The following is a 19710-nucleotide window of genomic DNA, read 5'->3' as shown; positions in this document are numbered from 1 at the left end:
TTGGAACCAGTTTGTTGTTCCATGTCCAGTTCTAACTGTTGCTTCTTGACCTGCATACAGGTTTCTCAGGAGGCAGGACAGGTGGTCTGGTACTCCCATCTCTTTCAGAATTTTCCACAGTTTGTTGTGATCCACACAGTCAAAGGCTTTGGCGTAGTCAATAAAGCAAAAGTAGATGTTTTTCTGGAACTCTCTTGCTTTTTCGATGATCCAGCAGATGTTGGCAATTTGATCTCTGGTTCCTCTGTCTTTTCTAAAACCAGCTTGAACATGTGGAAGTTCATAGTTCATGTACTGTTGAAGCCTCACTTTAAGAATTTGAGCATTACTTTACTAGGGTGTGAAATGAGTGCAATTGTGCAGTAGTTTGAATATTCTTTGGCATTGTCTTTCTTTGAGATTGGGATGAAAACTGCATGTTTCCAGTCCTGTGGCCACTGCTGAGTTTTCCAAATTTGCTGGCATATTGAGTGCAGCACATTCACAGCATCATCTTTTAGGATTTAAAAAGCTCAACTGGGATTCCATCACTTCTACTAGCTTTGTTCATAGTGATACTTCCTGAGGCCCACTGGACTTCACATTCCAGGATGTCTGGCTTTAGGTGCGTGATCACACCATCGTGGTTAACTGGGTCATGAAGATCTTTTTTGTATAGTTCTTCTGTGTATTCTTGCCACCTCTTCTTAGTATATTCTGCTTCTGTCAGGTCCATACCATTTCTGTCTTTTATTGTGCTCATCTTTGCATGAAATGTTCCCTTGGTATCTCCAATTTTCTTGAAGAGATCTCTAGTCTTTCCCATTCTATTGTTTTCCTCTATTTCTTTGTATTGATCACTGAAAAAGGTTTTCTTATCTCTCCTTCCTATTCTTTGGAACTCTGCATTCAAATGGATATATCTTTCCTTTTCTCCTTTGCCTTTAGCTTCTCTTCTTTTCACAGCTATTTGTAAGTCCTCCTCAGACAACCAATTTGCCTTTTTGCATTTCTTTTTCTTGGGGATGGTCTTGATCACTGCCTCCTGTACAATGTCACGAACCTCTGTTCACAGTTCTTCAGGTACTCTGTCTATCAGATCTAAATCCTTGAATCTATTTGTCACTTCTACTGTATAATCATAAGGGATTTGATTTAGGTCATACCTGAATGGTCTAGTGGTTTTCCCTACTTTCTTCAATTTAAGTCTGAAATTGGCAATATGGAGTTCATGATCTGAGCCACAGCCAGCTCCTGGTCTTGTTTTTGCTGATTGTATAGAGCTTCTCCATCTTTGGCTGCAAAGAATATAATCAATCTGATTTTGGTATTGACCATCTGGTGATGTCCATGTGTAGAGTCTTCTCTTGTGTTGTTGGAAAAGGGTGTTTGCTATGACCAGTGCATTCTCTTGGTAAAACTCTATTAGCCTTTGACCTGCTTCATTTTGTACTCCAAGGCCAAATTTGCCTGTTACTCCAGGTAGCTCTTGAATTCCTACTTTTGCATTCCAGTCCCCTATAATGAAGAGGACATCTTTTTTTGGATGTTAGTTCTAGAAGGTCTTGTAGGTCTTCATAGAACCATTCAACTTCAGCTTCTTCAACATTCCTGGTCAGGGCATAGACTTGGATTACTGTGATATTGAATGGTTTGCCTTGGAAATGAACAGAGATCATTCTGTCGTTTTTGAGACTGCACCCAAGTGCTGCATTTTGGACTCTTTTTCTGACTATGATGGCTACTCCATTTCTTCTAAGGGATTCTTGCCCACAGTAGTAGATATAATGGTCATTGAGTTAAATTATTACAATTCAGATGGCATAAATTTCCACATTAATTGTACTTTTCATATATTCTCCTGTATGATATGAACAAGTATAAAACGTATATAATAATGAGTTAGAGATGCCACATCTTCAAGTAATTTCTCTTCTCAGGAAATGTAGGGAGCAAGCCATGAATGGCCACTAGTAGAAATCTAGCAATCAGGGCCTTAAAAGTATCTCCTGGAAAAGGTCTGAGAGTCATTTCAGAGCCTGAATACTGTATCAATAAGTTGTATGAGCTCTATTTGGAGAATAGGCATAGAAGCCATTATGGGACAGACAATTTCATAATTTAAAAAAATGCAATGCATTCTCCCAAATTTCTTTGCAATCTCCATTATTTTAAATTATGGAAGAATGAATAAAAAAGAACAAAAACATCTCAGAGTACATCTTAAAACAGAATCACATTCAAGATGGTGACCTTTTGTGTAGGATCATGAATAAATATTTGTAGCATGGTCTTATTAATGGCTCTGATGAAGAAACAGAAACCAAAGTTATCCTCATTCCATTAACAACTAAAAAAACAGATAAAATATACAAAGCAGTTATTTTAAGATATTGTACAATAGCTAGCTCAGGACTGTCATTCCTGAGAGAAAGGAAACAGATGAGGTATATAATATAACCTGAGCTTTTACCCTGGAGACATTCCATAGCTTAGAGCAGAGAAGGAGTCCCGTGATGTCACTGACTTGAGGCAACAGAAATCAGAGTTTGGAGAGGCTTTTGTGGCTGGAATTTATGAGGCAGAGTTTCGGAAAGAGGAAACTATATACACAAAGAGCACTGAGGGATACTTGAAAGTTTACTAAATACTAAGACATGCATGAGTAGGGTGAAATTCTACAGACCAGGAAGAGAGTGACTGGAAAGCTGTAAGCTGAACAACTCAGAGCTCACAAAGAATTGGGAGCCATCCAAGTTCTCACAAGCCAGAGTAGAAAGTCCTGGTCGATCACTCAAAAATTTAGTAGAAAACCCAGTGGGTCATGCTTTAATTAGGTTAAAGAATGCTTAGAAAATACTACCAGACCTATATTTAAAAGCTTAAAAGCAATCCTTTAAAGGGTCAAACTGAACCAAAATTAACCTGTCTGCCAAAACAAAATTCAACATTCTTTAAAGAAAACAAAAATCTAAATGCTCAACAATGTAATATTTTAAAAGCCTAACATACAATTGCAAAGACTAGGTATGATAAGTAGGAAATATGGCCAGTAATCACAAGAAAGATCAGCAAATGGAAAGAAAAATAAGATAAATATTATAATTAGCATATAAGAACATTAAAAGAGCCACTATAACTACTGTCCAAGTATTGAAAGGAAAACATAAACATTATGAGATTTTTTTTTTTTTAAAGAAGAGATTACGTGAAACAGAACGCCATTCCACGTTCGATGCATGAGACAAATGCTCAGGGCTGGGGCAATGGGATGACCCAGAGGGATGGAATGGGGAGGGAGGTGGGAGAGGGATTCAGGATGGGGAACACATGTAAACCCATGGCTGATTCATGTCAATGTATGGCAAAAACCACTACAGTATTGTAAAGTAATTAGCCCCCAACTAAAATAATTTATTAAAAAAAGAAAAAGAAAAAGCAAGAGAGTTCCAGAAAAGCATCTATTTCTACTTTATTGACTATGCCAAAGTCTTTGACTGTGTGGATCACAATAAACTATGGAAAATTCTGAAAGAGATGGGAATACCAGACCACCTGACCTGCCTCTTGAGAAATCTGTATGCAGGTCAGGAAGCAACAGTTAGAATTGGACATGGAACAACAGACTGGTTCCAAATAGGAAAAGGAGTACATCAAGGCTGTATATTGTCACCCTGCTTATTTAACTTATATGCAGAGTACATCATGAGAAACGCTGGGCTGGAGGAAGCACAAGCTGGAATCAAGATTGCTGGGAGAAATATCAATAACCTCAGATATGCAGATGACACCACCCTTATGGCAGAAAGTGAAGAACTAAAGAGCCTCCTGATGAAAGTGAAAGAAGATAGTGAAAAAGTTGGTTTAAAGCTCAACATTCAGAAAACTAAGATCATGGCATCCAGTCCCATCACTTCATGGGAAATAGATGGGAAACAGTGAAAACAGTGGCTGACTTTATTTTTCTGGGCTCCAAAATCACTGCAGATGGTGATTGCAGCCATGAAATTAAAAGACGCTTACTCCTTGGAAGGAAAGTTATGACCAACCTAGACAGCATATTGAAAAACAGAGACATTACTTTGTCAACAAAAGTCCATCTAGTCAAGGCTATAGTTTTTCCAGTGGTCATGTGTGGATGTAAGAGTTGGACTATAAAGAAAGCTGAGTGCAGAAGAAATGATGCTTTTGAACTGTGGTGTTGGAGAAGACTCTTGAGAGTCCCTTGGACTGCAAGGAGATCAAACCAGTTCATCCGAAAGGAGATCAGACCTGAATATTCATTGGAAGGACTGATGTTGAAGCTGAAACTCCAATCCTTTGGCCACCTGATGCGAAGAGCTGACTCATTTGAAAAGACCCTGAGGCTGGGAAAGATTGAGTGCAGGAGGAGAAGGTGACGACAGAGGATGAGATGGTTGGATGGCATCACCAACTCAATGGACATGGGTTTGGGTGGACTCCGGGAGTTGGTGATGGACAGGGAGGCCTGGTATGCTGTGGTTCATGGGGTTGCAAAGAGTTGGGCATGACTGAGCGACTGAACTGAACAAGGGGCATTTCATTACGATAGAGAGGTCAATTCATCCAGAAGACACAACAATCCTAGATATGGAAGCACTCCATTAGAGAGCTTCAGTACACATTAAACAAAAACTGATGAAGCTGAAAAGAGGAGTAGACGAGTCCACAATTATATTTGGAAACTTCCTCTTGTAGAAATTGATACAACAAATAGAAAAGCAATCAGTAAGTATATAAAACACTTGAAAAATACCATTTATCAACTTGGCATAATTTATAGTGATCCCACTACCCAATAAGAGAAGAATAAACATTTTTTTCATGTATACATGTAATACTCACTAAGCTATACTATAGGCTAATCCATAAACAAGTCTCAATATATTTAAAAGATTGAACTCATACACAGAATATTCTCTGATCACAATGGACTTAAAGTTGAACTCAATAAGAAAATTATCTGAAAAATTCAGAAATTAAACAACATACTAAGTAACCCATAAGTCAAATAAGAACTAGGGAAATTAGAAAATATTTCAATTGAATAAAAATGAAAAGAAATAGAACCTTGTATATACAGCTAAAGTGGTACTTAAAGGGAAATTTATGGCTTTAAAAGCCTTTATTAGAAGAAGGTTCAAATCTAGGGAGCTAAGATTCCACTTAAAAGTCTAGAGAAAATAAAAATGAGAAAATTAGATCTAAACTAAGAAGAAAGAAGGACACAATATAAAAGCAGAAATTAATATATAGGAGACAAGTAAGCAATAGACAAACTCAATGTATACAAAAGCTGGTTTTTTGAAAGACCAATAAAGTTAATAAACCTCTAGCAAGACTGGCCAATAAAAAAGAAGACACCAGTTATTGACATCAGTCACCCTACAGGCATTAAAATGTTAAGAAGAAATAATGCAAACAAGTTTATTTGAAAAAAATTAACAATTTAGATAATTACTCAAAGTACCAAAACTCACTCAAGAAAAAGTATTTTAAAATGTAAGTTTCCCTAAAGAAACTGAATTTGTGTTTAAAATTTGCTTACAAAGAAAACTCCAGTCTCAGAAATACTGTCTGGTGAAGCCTATAAAACTCACTAGGAAGAAATAACACCAACACTACACAAACATTTTCATAAAACTGAACAATAAGAAATGCTCCACAATTCATATCAGAAGGCCAAAATTATCCAGATAACAAAGCAAACAACTACAAAAGAATAGACATTATAAGAAAAGAAAATTTCAGATAACATCTCCCTGAACACAAATGCAAAAATCCTAACAAAATTTAGCAAATCAATTCCAGTAATATATTTCAAAATATAGTACACCATGATCAAGTTGTGTTCATCCTAGGAATGCAAGGTTAGTTTCACATTCAAAAGTCAATCAGTGTGCAAAAGAATGAAGCTGAATTCTTTCCTCACAACATATATAAAAACTAAAAATGCATCACAGGCAAATTTAAAAGTTAAAATTATAAGAATCTTAGAAGAAAACATAGGGGCAAATTTTCATAATTTTGAATTTGGCAAAGGTTTTTTAAACATGACACCAAAAAGTACAAGCAACAAAAGAAAAATCCATAAATTGGACTTCATTAAAATTAAAAACTTGTACAGCAAAGGACACTATCAAGGAAGTGAAAAGACACTTCACAGAATGGGAGGAAATATTTGAGAATCAAATACCTGATAAGGGTTAATGATCCAGAATATATATATTAAATAATAAAACCTCTACAAGTCAACTACAAAAAGACAAAAAAAGACTAATGAAAAAAGGGGCAAAGAACTTGAATAAAAATTTCTCCAGAGAAGACATACAAGTGGCAAACAAGGATAACAGGGAAATGCAATTCACACCCACAATGAGATGTCACTTCATACCCACTAAGATACCTAAAATTTTTTTAAAAAGAAAAATAACAAGTTTAGTAATGATGTGCAAAAACTGAAACACTTCTACCCAAAGAATTGCCAACAGATGTTCAAAAACTTACATGAATATTGACAGCAGCACCATTCACAAGAGCCAAAAGGTGGAAGCAGCCCAAATATTCATCAACAGATGAACGGGTAAACAAAATGTGGTATATTAGTGACTGCGCGCTCAGTCGTGTATGACTCTTTGTGACCCCATGGACTGTAGCCCACCAGTCTCCTCTGTCCATGGGATTTCCCAGGCAGGAAAGCTGGGGTGGGTTGCCATTTCCTACTCTAGGGGATCTTCCCTGACCCAGGGATCAAACCAGCATCTCCAATGTCTCCTACATTGGTAGGCAGGTTCTTTACCATTAAGTCCCCTGGGAAACCCATGAAAACTATACAGTCATTTAAAAAAAAATGAAGTATGGATACATACTACAACATGGATGAAACTTGAAGACGTTATGCTAAGTAAAAGAAGTCAAACACAAAGGCCACACACTATGGTTCTATTTATGTGAAATTCCCAGAATAGGCAAATCCAGAGACAGGAAGCAGATTAGTGGTGACCAGCTGGTAGAGGGAGATGTGAATGGGGAGTGATGCCTAATGGGCATGGGCTTTCCTTTTGGAGAGATAAAAATGTTTGGAACTAGATAGTAGTGGTGGTTGTACAACATGCACATACTTAACAGCACTGAATTGTATACTTTAAAATGGTTAAAAAGTGAATCTTCTGCTATGTGCATTTACCATAATAAAAAATCTAAATAACTCATTAACAGAATGAAGGGAAAAAAATCATCATCACAATAGATGTAGGAAAAGCATTTGACAATTTGCTATCTGTTCATGCTAAGAACTCTCAATAAATCAGTTGTAGAAAGAAACTTTTTCAATCTGATTTTTTAAAAAATCTATGAAAAACCAACAGCAATCATCCTACTTAAAAGTGAAAGACTGAGTGCTTTCCCCCAAGATCAGGAATAAGGCACAGGTGTGCACTATTATCAAATCTATACTGGGACCCTAGCCAGTATAATAAAGAAAAAGAAGAGCTACTCAGATTGGAAAGGAACAAGTAGAACTTTATTCACAGACAACATAATTGCACAGATAAAGTCCTAAACACTCTACAGTAAAAGCTACTAGAACAAGTGAATTTAGCAAAATAATAGGATACAGGTCAACAAGAAAAAATCAATTATATTCTATATACTAAAAATGAACAACTGGAAATTGAAAATTATAACACTATTTACAATGATATTAAAAGCATAAAAGTCTCTCTCTAGATTCCTGGATTGAAAGCTATAAGACTCAGCTGAGAGAGATTAAGAAGTCCTTAATAAATAGCTACATATAATATTCTTGGATCAGAAGACTATTCTGCTGAGATGTCAGTTCTCCCTCAACTGATCAATAGATTCAATACAGTTTCAGTCAAAACCCCAACAGGTTTTTTGGTAGAAACTGGCACAGTGACTTTAAAATTTGTGTAGAAATGCAAAAGGCTTAGAATAGCCAAATGTATTTTAAAAAAGAAAAAACAAAGTTGAAAGATAAACAATATTTGATTTTGAAATTTAATATAAAGCTATAGTAATCAAGACAGAGTGGTACTGGCATAAGTATAGTGTCCACATACAGACTCAGTTAAGAGAGTCAATTAATTTGCAATGAAAGTGCCAAGAAAATTCAACGGAGCAAATACAACCTTTTCAACAAATGGTGGTAGAATGACTGGATAGCCATATGCAAAAACAAAATACAATCTAGCAACCCTCATCCCTTACCTTACACTATACACAAATATTGACTAGAAATAGACCATGGAACTAAAGAAGCTAGAAATAGACACAGGACTAGAGGTGAGCAAACATTACTTGGAAAGAATGTAAAATGCATAAATCATGAAAGAAAAAACACTTGATAAACTGGAATTCAACAAAAGTGTAAAAGTGTGCTGTTTTAAAGATAATCCGAAGAAAATAAAAAGGCAAGCCACAGACTGGAAGAAATACATATTCAAAGACTTGCATGCAGAATATATAAAGAATTCTTATAATCAATAACCAAGACAAATAAAAATTGGGTAAAAACTTTGAACAGACACTTCACAATACAAGACATTAAAAGAGCCAGTAGGCACATGAAAAACAAAATGCTCAGCATCATTACTAGTCATTAGCAAGGTGCAAATAAAGTCACAATGAGATAGCACTATACACTTGCTAGAATGGCTAAAAATGCAAGAGACTGACAATACCAAGTGACAACAAGGATGTGGAATAGCTGGAACTCTCACACATTGCTGATGGGAATGTAAACAGTCTGACAGATTTATATTAAACATATACTTACCTTACAACCATGAGATTTCACTTCTAGGCACTCACCCAACAGCAGTGAAAACATATGTCCAAAGGCTGGTCTAGAGTGGAGTTTAAAATAATAGTTCCCAACTGGAAATAACCCAAGTGTTTATTACCAGGTGAGTAAGTAAACTGCAGTACATCCATAAAACAGAATAGGACTCAATGATAAAATGTGACAAACTACTGATACACACAGCAATATGAATGAATCTCAAAATCATTACACTGGGTGAAAGCACACAGACACAAAAGGCTACATGTATGATTTTACTGATATGAAATTCTAGAAAAGATAACTCTAGTCTACTGGAATAAGAAGAAGACTAGTGGCTACCTAAGGTCTATGGTGGGGTTGAGAATTGACTGGGCAAAAGCACAAGGGAGGAGATGACAGAACAGTACTATATCTAGATTGCAGTAATGTTTCATGGGCATATTCTGTGACTGCATTTTTGTCCAAACCAGCATACTGTACACTTTAAAGGTACATTAAAAAAAAAAAACTTGCAACATTTGCCTGATGTTACAGACTGAAGTGCCCCCCAAAAGGTTGAAGTCTTAACGCTTGATATGACTATATTTGCAAATAGGGCCTTGAGGGAAATAATGGGTGGGGCCCTAATCCGATAGGACTGGTGACCTTAAGATGAGACACTCTAGCACTCTCCATGAGTGCCAGAAAAAAGGCTCTGTGAGGACATAGCGAGAAGACAGCAATCTACAAGCCACGGAGAGGAGCCTCCTGGAAACTAACCCTGATGGCATCTTGGTCTTGGGCTTCTAGCTTTGAATTATGAGAAACTAATTATCTGCTGTTTTAACCACTCAACCTATGGTATGACTAAAAAATAAATGCACCATTCCTTACTAATGATGTTACTCTTGAGTCTATTTTTACTTCAGCTGACTGAAGCTTTTCTGGAATACATTTTGAGAGACCAGCAGTTGTTTTTAATTCTGTAGAAGGCCTTGGCCAGTAGATCAGACAGCTGCTGCATATGTTAGACCCAGTGTGACGGTGGGATTTTTCAGACCTGTAAAAGCAGTCATTGAAACCAGACCAAAATTGCTGTGACCAAGCGAGAGGAAGCTGACAGGAGCACCTCTGTCATACCCAGTTGTGTGTCAGGTCACGTATTAGCCAAGACTGGCTTTCTCCTGGCTTTTGGTGTGCCTCACTTGGCAATGGCACCAAATTCACGGATGGAAGGCTTTTCTCTCTGTTTCTCTCTATCACCCCATTTATCAGATCCATTTATGCAACCAACGATTCCATCAGTTCTCATCTGTCCACTGATTAGGTTCATTTACATAGAGCAATATTTTTCAGTTAACAAACCATGACCCACCTTTTTCCTTGAAAACTCTCTTAGAGGTACTCAAAGGCAGGTTATGAGGAAAGGCTTCTAGGTGGGCCTTTATTTGGACCAAGGCTTCACCCTGGCTCCCCTCAGGTTATTCTCAATACAGCAGCCGGCATGATCATCCCAGCTTAGATCAGGCTCCATCACTCCCATCTGGCTCAGAGTCTTCACAGCAGAGGACAAGGCCCTCATTCACCTCTTTGACCTCAGCTTCTACCCACTGCACTGGCCTTCATGCTGCACTTTGGACATGGGAATACTCCTTCAAGGTTTTTGCACCCACTATTCCTCCCTGCTTGGAATGCATTTCCCAACCATCCACACAGCTCACTTCCCATTTCTTTTGGGACTTGGCTTAAATGTTACCTTTCCAGGGAGGCCTTCTCTGACACCCCAAGTGAATAAAGCAACATTCCTACCCCACCTCAGGGAGTCTTCTCCAGGTTTATCTTCTCCCTGGTGCTCTCTCTCCCTCATGCATGCTGAGCCCTCTGATTTGCTTGCTTCCCCTCTCCCCACACTAGAAGGTAAGCGCCAAGAAGAGAGAAATATTGTCTGGTACCTGTGTGATGCTCAGTAATAACTTGTTGCATGGGCACTGGAAACCTGCTCCTTTAATAGAAGAGAAGTCAGAGGGGAGACACGACCACCCTCAGCCACATCCTCCTCTGCTGCCAGCTCTCCCTGGTCTCCAGATCTTTCTCGGACAGAAAATAAGAGAAGTTCCGCAGATGAGCATATGAGGTAGGGCTTCAGGCAGAAATAAGAAGACCAGCTACATGTGGGTCAAGAAAAGAGGCCATTCAGTGTTTGAGGCAGGTGGGGAGGATAAGCCAGTGGCCCTGGGCTCCCTGCCTCCCTCCTGCTGACGGCTACACTTCCCACCAGGGTCTTCTCAGCAATGGACTGCCTGAACTGGCACAGGATGACAAGATACTGGTTCTCTCGGGCCTCAGGCCATCTGTGCAGGGCCTGGAGCAGATGGAGCCTTGTCCACCACCTCCAGCATCCCAGACAACATCGCCATTGTCCTCCTTGTGCTGTGATGCAAAAGGGCTGGGACACAGTGCTTTTTCTCTTCCTCCAGGCAGCCTTCCCCGCTTCTCCTTCCATTCTGCTCTCCCACGTTCCTGCTTGTTTTTCTCTCTTGCACAATCCCTGCAGCCATGGGATCTTTCCTGCTATTGTAGAGATCCACTGGGCTCCCCTGGTGGCTCAGCTGGTAAAGAATCCATCTGCAATGTGGGAAACCTGGGCTCCATTCCTGGGTTGGGAAGATCTCCTGGAGAAGGAAATGACTACCCACTCCAGTATTCTGGCCTGGAGAATTCCATGGACTGTATAATCCATGGGGTCACAAAGAGTCGGACATGACTGGGTGACTTTGACTTTCATGGGGGTGCTATGGCCTTTCCAACAGGATGGATTCCTACAACATGAGTGACTGCATGCTAAGAACTTCTGGCTCATGCCACATGAAAAGACCTGAAATGCCCTTCCTTAAATGGAGAAGCCCGCTCAACAAAAGACAGATGGTGAAAATACCTCAGTGGGCACTGTCCCTTGGAAAATGCCATTCTGAGACAAAACTGAGTTTTTCCTCTTTGAGACATAAAAATGTGTATTGTTAAAGGATGCTCTTCAGGCAGAAATGCCATTCAACGGGTTGTTTGCCAAAGAGACTCATAGTAAAGTCTACATTGATATTATTTATATTAGTCTTCCTCATATTACCCCACCACCAGCTAGGACAGGATCCAGAACTCCCCAACCTTCTAAGGCACTCCTGGGTTACTGAGAAGATCTTTTGTGCAGTTTTTCAAAACAGAGGAGATTTGATGAGGCACTGAATTTACCTCTTCACATTCCATTCCATTCCAAGGAAGATGGCCTTGAATTTTCCCTTTAAAAATGCTAAATGGAACTAGTAAAAGAGCCTAGACACTTACAAAAATCATTTGTTTTCCTATTATTTAGCCAGCCATGGCCTCCTAACACACATACAAGGGTAAAGAACTCATACAGTGTTAGTGTGTTTTTGAGGTCATTTTCTTAGCAACATGCCAACTGCTCTTGCTGATGCTCTTCACAGGTCTCACTCAGGAGCACTCATATTTGCAATGGAGGACACTGGCTAGTCATGTGTTTTAGATGATTGTTTTTTCATCCACTTATACTTCTGTTTAATTTTCCTAATCATCTAGGGAAAACTTTGAAATCTTTTTCAAAGATCAAAACTGGGGCTGGGACTAGGGCAAGATAACTAGATTCTCATTTTAAGAAGGTACTCACTCTCAGATGCTGCTCCTGTATTTGAAGGCCTCCTTAAATTTTGCAGCCTAGGTTCCTCACTCTCAGGATCACACAAGTGACTCTGTCACCAATCTGGAGGCTACAGACAACACCTTGGTCAAGGAATGTGGATGCACAGGAAATTAAAGCTTGTGAGGCAGAAGATCTAGGTTCCAGACCTCTCTTTACCATTTTTACCATATTCCAGAAGGGGATGACAGAGGACGAGATGGTTGATTGGCATCACTGACTCAATGGACATGAGTTTGAGCAAGCTCTCGGAGACAGTAAAGGACAGGGAAGCCTGGCATGCTGCCATCCATGGGGTCACAAAGAGTCGGACGGACACGACTGAGCAACTGAACAACAACAATCAAATCTAAGATACCACTGATTGTACAAAACACCATCACTTTATGTACTATTAAGAAAAAAATGCTGCCCATTTAATTATGACATAATGGCATAATGATAGTCTTATAAGATACAAGAACTGGTTCCAGTAGCCTCTCATAGCCTTGAATTTTATCAACTATACTAAGAGATTCGGCAATTTCTCCTGCCTTCGGTTTAGTTACTTGACATCATAGGTAATCCTCTTGCATATATCTCAATAATAAAACATAAACCTAGCTCTATGTACTTGTGGGTATCTTTTCCGTATTAAAAGCATTTGGCTCCTACTTTGCAAAAAATCAAAGAAAACTGAAATCGCATCATTTCTCCAATGACAAATATTTTGCTTTATCAATATCAAATTTATGCACCCTGCTCAATTCCCTCGACTCTCTGAATAACCATGTAAACAATCATTTGTTTTAATGCCAAATCACAGTGTAACCTTTTTGAAATCACATGAATTAGTAATTAAACTCAAGCAATGTATCATCAACAATGCACCTATCTCCACTGAAAAATTGAAACTATCAGAAGGTAATACTTAGTAAATGCATTCACAGGCAATGACAAGTATATCACAGCCACCGCCTGGCCGTCAGCAGCTGATAAGGTGCTGCCCCACCAGCAGGAGTGGTCACAGATCCAGACGGGTAATCAATTCACAACACCCTTGAATTCCTAGCTGTGCCCTTCCTCAGCTTCACAGTAGGACACAGGACAGGAAATACAGTACATACAGTATCTGTGGTCTCATAGGCAGGCCAGCAACTACTCCCAACGCAGATGTGGCCTTGGCCTTCCTCTGCTTCGGGGGGATGCACACAGTTGCTAGAGATAACGCGTGTGGTTCAGCTCCAGAGAAGCCACTGCCTTGGTTTCCTGTTGGCCTCCGTATTGCTCTAGTCCAGCAGGCCCAAGGCCACATGGCCACTCCAAGCTCTCCTAGTCCCAGGGTGGTCCCAGGAATCTAGAGTTTCACAATAACTGAGACAGATTATTCACCCCAGGTATAGAGCAATCCACACTTGTCTTAACTCCTTATGTTTCCAAGGAGAAGTTGCGGTGAGAAGGTAAGTCTGAGGTTATCTTCTCAGGCAGATCAATGGGAAAATGTTTCTAACTCTCAGGTACCATTGACTGCAAAACACAACCTGGTTCCAGGGGCATTAAAATGGGCAAGGGTACATCTCAGAAAAACCAAAATGCTGCTTTCACATTTAACACTTCAGTTGCCAAGCTGGGTGCCTCAACTGAAATGGGGATATCATCTTAATGGGTGATTCGAGGGAATGGTCTCTGGTGTTCCTTTTCAGCTCTCAGATAGAATTGTGAGCCTGTGACTTTAATGTGTGTGAGCTGTTGGACTTTTACAATGGTCATTCAACGACTATGAGACCACAGCACGCACACGGAAGCCCTGGGAACTCTGGAGCAGAGCCTCCGGGTTGTCTGTACACTTGGGGTACAGACTGGGGCAGACCACACTGAGCCCAAAAGGCTCCACGAACTTCTGAAGTTGCAAAGGAGTCAGAGCCCCACTTTTGAGCCCCCCTAGTATAGGCCACTCCAGTACTCTTGCCTGGAAAATCCCATGGATGGAGAAGCCTGATAGGCTGCAGTCCATGGGGTCGCTAAGAGTTGGACGTGACTGAGCGACTTCACTTTCACTTTTCACTTTCATGCTTTGGAGAAGGAAATGGCAACCCACTCCATTGTTCTTGCCTGGAGAATCCCAGGGAAGGGGGAGCCTGGTGGGCTGCCGTCTACGGGGTCGCACAGAGTCGGACACGTCTGAAGCGACTTAGCAGCAGCAGCAGCAGCAGCAGTATAGGCCAAGTACTTTACATACATTACCTCATTTAATCGGCACAATTACCCTGTAAAGTTAACTATTACTCTTCCCATTTTACAGATGACAAATCTCTGGTGGTGAGTGATGGTGTTGGGATTAGAAACCCAGGCAGCCTGCTTCAGGATGCAAGCTCTTAATCACACGCTTACCACCTCCTACCTATCGTCACCTTGTCTCAAATGAGATTCAATGCCATTAATAAAAGATTACTTGACACAAGTATTAATACTGGACCCCTTTAAAGAACACCCAGGGAATTAAAAAAAACACATACGCATTTTTTTAGGGGGAGGATGTGATGAGAAAAGAGAGAGGATTCCGTGATGTAGCTTCAGAAACATATTGTCCTCCTCAAATAAAAACAGGTGACGACACCTCAGTACGTGCCATCTGACAGAGAATGTGTTACAAAATGAACTGTGTCCTGACAAATTCACAGGCCGAAGTCCTAGCCCCAAGTACCTCTGAATGTAACAGTCTGTGGAGAGAGGTCATTTAAAAAGGTGATTAACCTAAATGAGGTCATTAGGGTAGGTCTTAATCCAGCAGGACTGATGCCTTTACAAAAAGAGAGTAGGACACAGATTTGTATGTAGGATAAGGCAAAGCCGTATCTCACACTGAAATCCTCAGAAACCTGGAGTACCAAAAATGGGTATTTCAGGAGTTCATGTGCTGTTAGGTAAATCCATATTAAACTTATGGTTTTGAAGTAAAAAAAAAAATGGCAAATATGGACAAGTTTATTTGTTCATCCTCTAATTGTACACATTTGCAGAATAGACCTTGAAACCAACAAGTCCTACTAACCCTACTTTACAAATGATACACCTGAGACCCACTCAGATACACTGATTCATCAAAAGCCCAAAAATATGTTAAAGGAAGAACTGGATGCCAAATCAGAAATTACATTTCTTTTTGTGAACACAAGTAGGCAGTATCTATTAAAAAATACATACCAAATAGTAACCATGCTCTTTCATATAATAATTTCACCCCTAGGAATTAATCTACCAGAAATATCTGAACAGGTGTGCAGAAATATATAAGTATGAAGACCCACAATGCTAGCCCCATACGTGATGTGAAAATTTAGAAATAATCCAAGTGCCAACTCACAGGGAATTGGTTGAATGAACAATGATTCATCCATCTACATGTGAATCTATGTACTGTAGTTAAAAAGAAAGAGGTCAGCCTCCGCTCATATTAAAAGATGCCCAAATCATATTAAAAGAAAAAGATACCTAGAAAAATAGAAACACAACTCATAAAATGTTTATTAATATCTGTGCCCTGAGGGGTATAAAGTAGTCAACACTTGGTAGGTACTTTTTCCCCTCCCCACCTCCTCCACCTTACACATCCCTTGGATTATTGCAAATGAACGCAAGGAGCTGGTCCAGCTCTACTGCCTACCAGCTGGGTGATCTCATGCAAGAAACTTCAGTTCCCCCACCAGTAGGTTGAAAGAAATTATAGCACTTCCTTCAGAAGTTGTTGATAGGATTCCATGAGACTATGTACATAACATGCTTAGAACAATGCTTGGTGGATAGTAAGTGCTTAATAGATAGGCACCATTATGGTAATGATGATGTTATTCATCTCTGGGACCTGAAGAAACAAGGTTTCCTTAATTCATATTGTATTTCCTTTTTTTATCTCCTTTAAAAAATTATCTTGTAAGAAAACATAATAAATCATTCTGCTTATTTTCCTTACTGAAATTAAATAAAAAGGCAGTGCTTTTTAAAGCAGTGCTTACCCCAATAAACTCTAGCAACATTAGGCATTCTGGTATTTAATGAATCCTCTAAAGACAATCTTATTATTTCATTACTGAAGTGATAAACTGCTTTTCTGAGAAGTTAATATTAACAGAGTCATTCCTAGGTAAATAAATTGTTTATCAGGTATAACCCAAGGTGCCTCCATGAAATATGCAGTAGACCCAGCCCTCTTCTATCGAAGGATCAGTTTGGGTCTTCTCTACTTACTTAGGTTAACCGGGTGGTTATGGCAAAGGTCTTTCAAATGCACAGGAAGAACCTTTTATGCAACCATGCTGCTGCTGCTGCTAAGTTGCTTCAGTCGTGTCCGACTCTGTGTGACCCCATAGACAGCAGCCCACCAGGCTCCCCCGTCTCTGGGATTCTCCAGGCAAGAACACTGGAGTGGGTTGTCATTTCCTTCTCCAATGCATAAAAGTGAAAAGTGAAAGGGAAGTTGCTCAGTCATGTCCAACTCTTAGGGACCCCATAGACTGCAGCCTACCAGACTCTTCCATCCATGGGATTTTCCAGGCAAGAGTACTGGAGTGGGTTACCATTGCCTTCTCCTTATGCAACCATACTCTGACTTAAAACAGGACTTTCTATTTGAGGTCCTTCCCAGGGCATTCTAAGTATTAACTAAACCAGCCAGGCTTATTTCCACAGATCTTAAGCCTGAAAGATTTGTGCAGCTCTATAAACAGAATAGAATTAAAATACAGTTCACCCACAGTTCTGATTCTGATCCAGTATTTCTTTGGTCCATGTATGCTCTGTGGAACCAAGTATAATCTAGACTCCAAAGAAGCAGTGAGCATGGGAAAGCTATTAAAGTGTGGCAAATTACTGTTACAGAAACTCCCAGAATTAAAGGACCTTTTTGAGACTTTTGTGGTAGCTGAGATCCAGACAGGTTATGTGTCTTGCCCCAAGTTTCTCAGCTGGTTACAGGTGCGGCTGGAACTCAGGTAGCGGGCTTCCCAATAGCGATGCTCTTTCCCCTGCTGGAGAATTACTGTTCTTCTGTTTTGCTTCTTGGAAAACTGAGCCAAGTTAAAATAGCTCATTCAAGGTCAGAGGGGCAGTCAAGTAGAACTTGTGATGCTGAGCAGCGGATTATACAATCCTAGAGGGCGGGTCCTCTGCCCCTCACCTACCCCCTCGGCGGGCCCTGTGTAAATGTTTTGGTTGACACAACACACAGGAGTTTAGAGGAAGTGTCTCTTCTAGGTTTGCACTACGTGTTTAACTCCAGGTTCTGGCACACGCGCGTCAGTTATCAGAGCAGGCACGCCCCCCAGTGCCCCGACCCAGCGGGCCGCCAAGGTTGCGGGCGGCAGCGGATAGCCACCACTCAACCAGGTGGTCTTGCAGCCCGAGCAACTCGAAACTCGCCCATAGCAACTCCTCAGCGATGTTTTTCTGGTTTTGCCAATCTGGAGACAGTAAACTGCTGTCAGATTGAGCCGGAAGCAGAATGGTTGGGCACGCCAGTCTTGAGGGTACAGAGGCGCCTGCTGAACGCTGAATACCTCTAGCCAAGCTGTTACAAAGGCTAACGCAAGCCTCGCCTCCCACAACACTCCAGGGACCGTGTCCGCTTGATCCCGGTAACTATGTGCGCTTTCAGGTAACACTCCGACGCCCACCAGGATCGCCCCCCCCCCGCCCCCCACCAAGTTCCGGAGGCAGCTTCTTGGTCAGACTCCTCTCCTGCACCATGGACCCTTCTCACCCGCAGTTTCCTACACCCCACAGTGTGAGCCCCTTCTCTGAATCTACATTCCAGCTCCCCCACGGCAGGCTGGTGGTATAAACCTCAGGGCAGGTCCAGGTGCCCAGTGAGCTCCGACCTGGGAGCTGGGCGCGCGCGCGGGTGGGAGTGGGTCCCCGGATCCCGGAGGGAGCCCTCCACCCAAGCCGAGGGCTGGGACGGCGGAGGCTAGCTTTCCGGGAGGGGTGGCAGCTACGCAGCCGCTGGAAGCACTCAGAGGAAGGCAGGGACACCGCGATCGCGCAGAGATAGCGTGGGAAACTCGGGGCGCAACAGGAGTCAGTGCCACTGGCCCGACGGCGCTGCTGGTCTGCTCTTGCCCAGGGAAAGCGCCACACAGACCCAGACGCACTGCTGGTGGGTGATTGGTATCGTTGGAAATTATAAATCGGGCGGTTACAGCAGACAATCGAGGTGCGCCCCTCCTGGGAAGGAAGAAGGAAGTTGGGCACAAGCACACGGAGAAGCTGGAGAGGGGAGAAGCCCTTCCGGAGCTGCAGGGTGTCCGAAAGGGGTGTAGGGTCAGCTCTGGGCTGGGGGAGTGGGGGGGGGCGGTTCGCCGGACGTGCAGATCCAGCGCTCAGGACTCACCTGGCCGGCGTTCGGAGGGTCCATGCTGGAGGCTGGCGGCTGCTGGGCGTTCGAGCGGTGCCCGTGGCCCGCACCGCAGCCCCGCACAGAGGGCACAGGGCAGCTGCACCCCGCACTCGGGCCTCCCGCCCCGCGCCAAGGGGCCGGTCGTTCCGAGGGACTCTGGCCGCGAGCCTGAGCCTCTTTGCCTTCACTCCCCAGGCGCGCCTGGAGCCTGCGAGTGCCTGGGTCCTAGCGCCCCTCCGAGGTGTGAAGCCCCGACTTGGAGCCTGCTCGGCGCCCCCCTAGCTATTCCGGCCACTCGAGGGGAGTTAGGGCTAAGGGCCAGCGCTGCCAACCTGGCGCTTCTCAGGACTGGGAATCTGGACAGGGAGCTTCTTTCTCACCATGCCCACCCTTTCCCTTTTCATCTCCATGTGCTTCTACTCCCCAAGAAAACACCGAAGGATCAGATTTGCCTCCTTCCTCACTCAAATCCGTGTACACTATCATTTTAAAGAGATTCTGTCACAGACAGCAGTCATGCCAGATGATAGATGGTTCTTCCTCAAAGTGAAAGGAAGACTTCTGTATTCAAATGACTTTGTAAAGGACACCCCACTATGTGTCCATTGCAGAGGGGGGGGGCGTGGTGACGGGGTGTTGTTCTTCAGCTTTAACTGTGGGGACAACTTACCAACGTGAGTCAAACGTGGGTTAAGACAAAGGTCCTGGTCCCCTTCCTGCCTCCTCCCAGTCTGTTTAGGGAGCTGGAATCAAAGGCCTATGCAGATATGGTAAAGCTTTCAGACTTTGAAAAAGTAATGAATCGAGCCCAGTTAAATGCTTCAGCTGTAAATAAGCCTGGCC

The 19710-nt window shown here is 41.9% G+C and overlaps 1 protein-coding gene across 9 annotated transcripts in view; it reads right to left on the bottom strand.

Annotated features, from left to right (window-relative positions):
• Nucleotides 1–19075, bottom strand: part of PDE8B (phosphodiesterase 8B) — a 292972-nt gene extending 273897 nt beyond the window's left edge. For 3 of the 9 annotated variants that reach the window (XM_081505927.1, XM_081505928.1, XM_081505926.1), the window contains exon 1: nucleotides 18862–19075. In XM_081505927.1, the coding sequence (XP_081362053.1) occupies nucleotides 18862–18885 (24 nt within the window). In that variant the 5' untranslated portion in view covers nucleotides 18886–19075. Of the gene's footprint in view, nucleotides 1–10737; nucleotides 10951–18861 lie in introns of those variants that run through there. The other 6 variants (XM_081505930.1, XM_081505931.1, XM_081505932.1 and 3 more) reach the window with 5 other exon arrangements.
• Nucleotides 19076–19710: the final 635 nt, after the last annotated feature.

The sequence above is a fragment of the Giraffa tippelskirchi genome, chromosome 7 (genome assembly GCF_054371585.1).
Source record: "Giraffa tippelskirchi isolate mGirTip1 chromosome 7, T2T-mGirTip1v1.2.pri, whole genome shotgun sequence".
Lineage (NCBI taxonomy): Eukaryota > Metazoa > Chordata > Mammalia > Artiodactyla > Giraffidae > Giraffa > Giraffa tippelskirchi.
The sequence above is the reverse complement of the archived record's forward strand: the minus strand, read 5'-3'. Positions and strand labels throughout refer to the sequence as shown.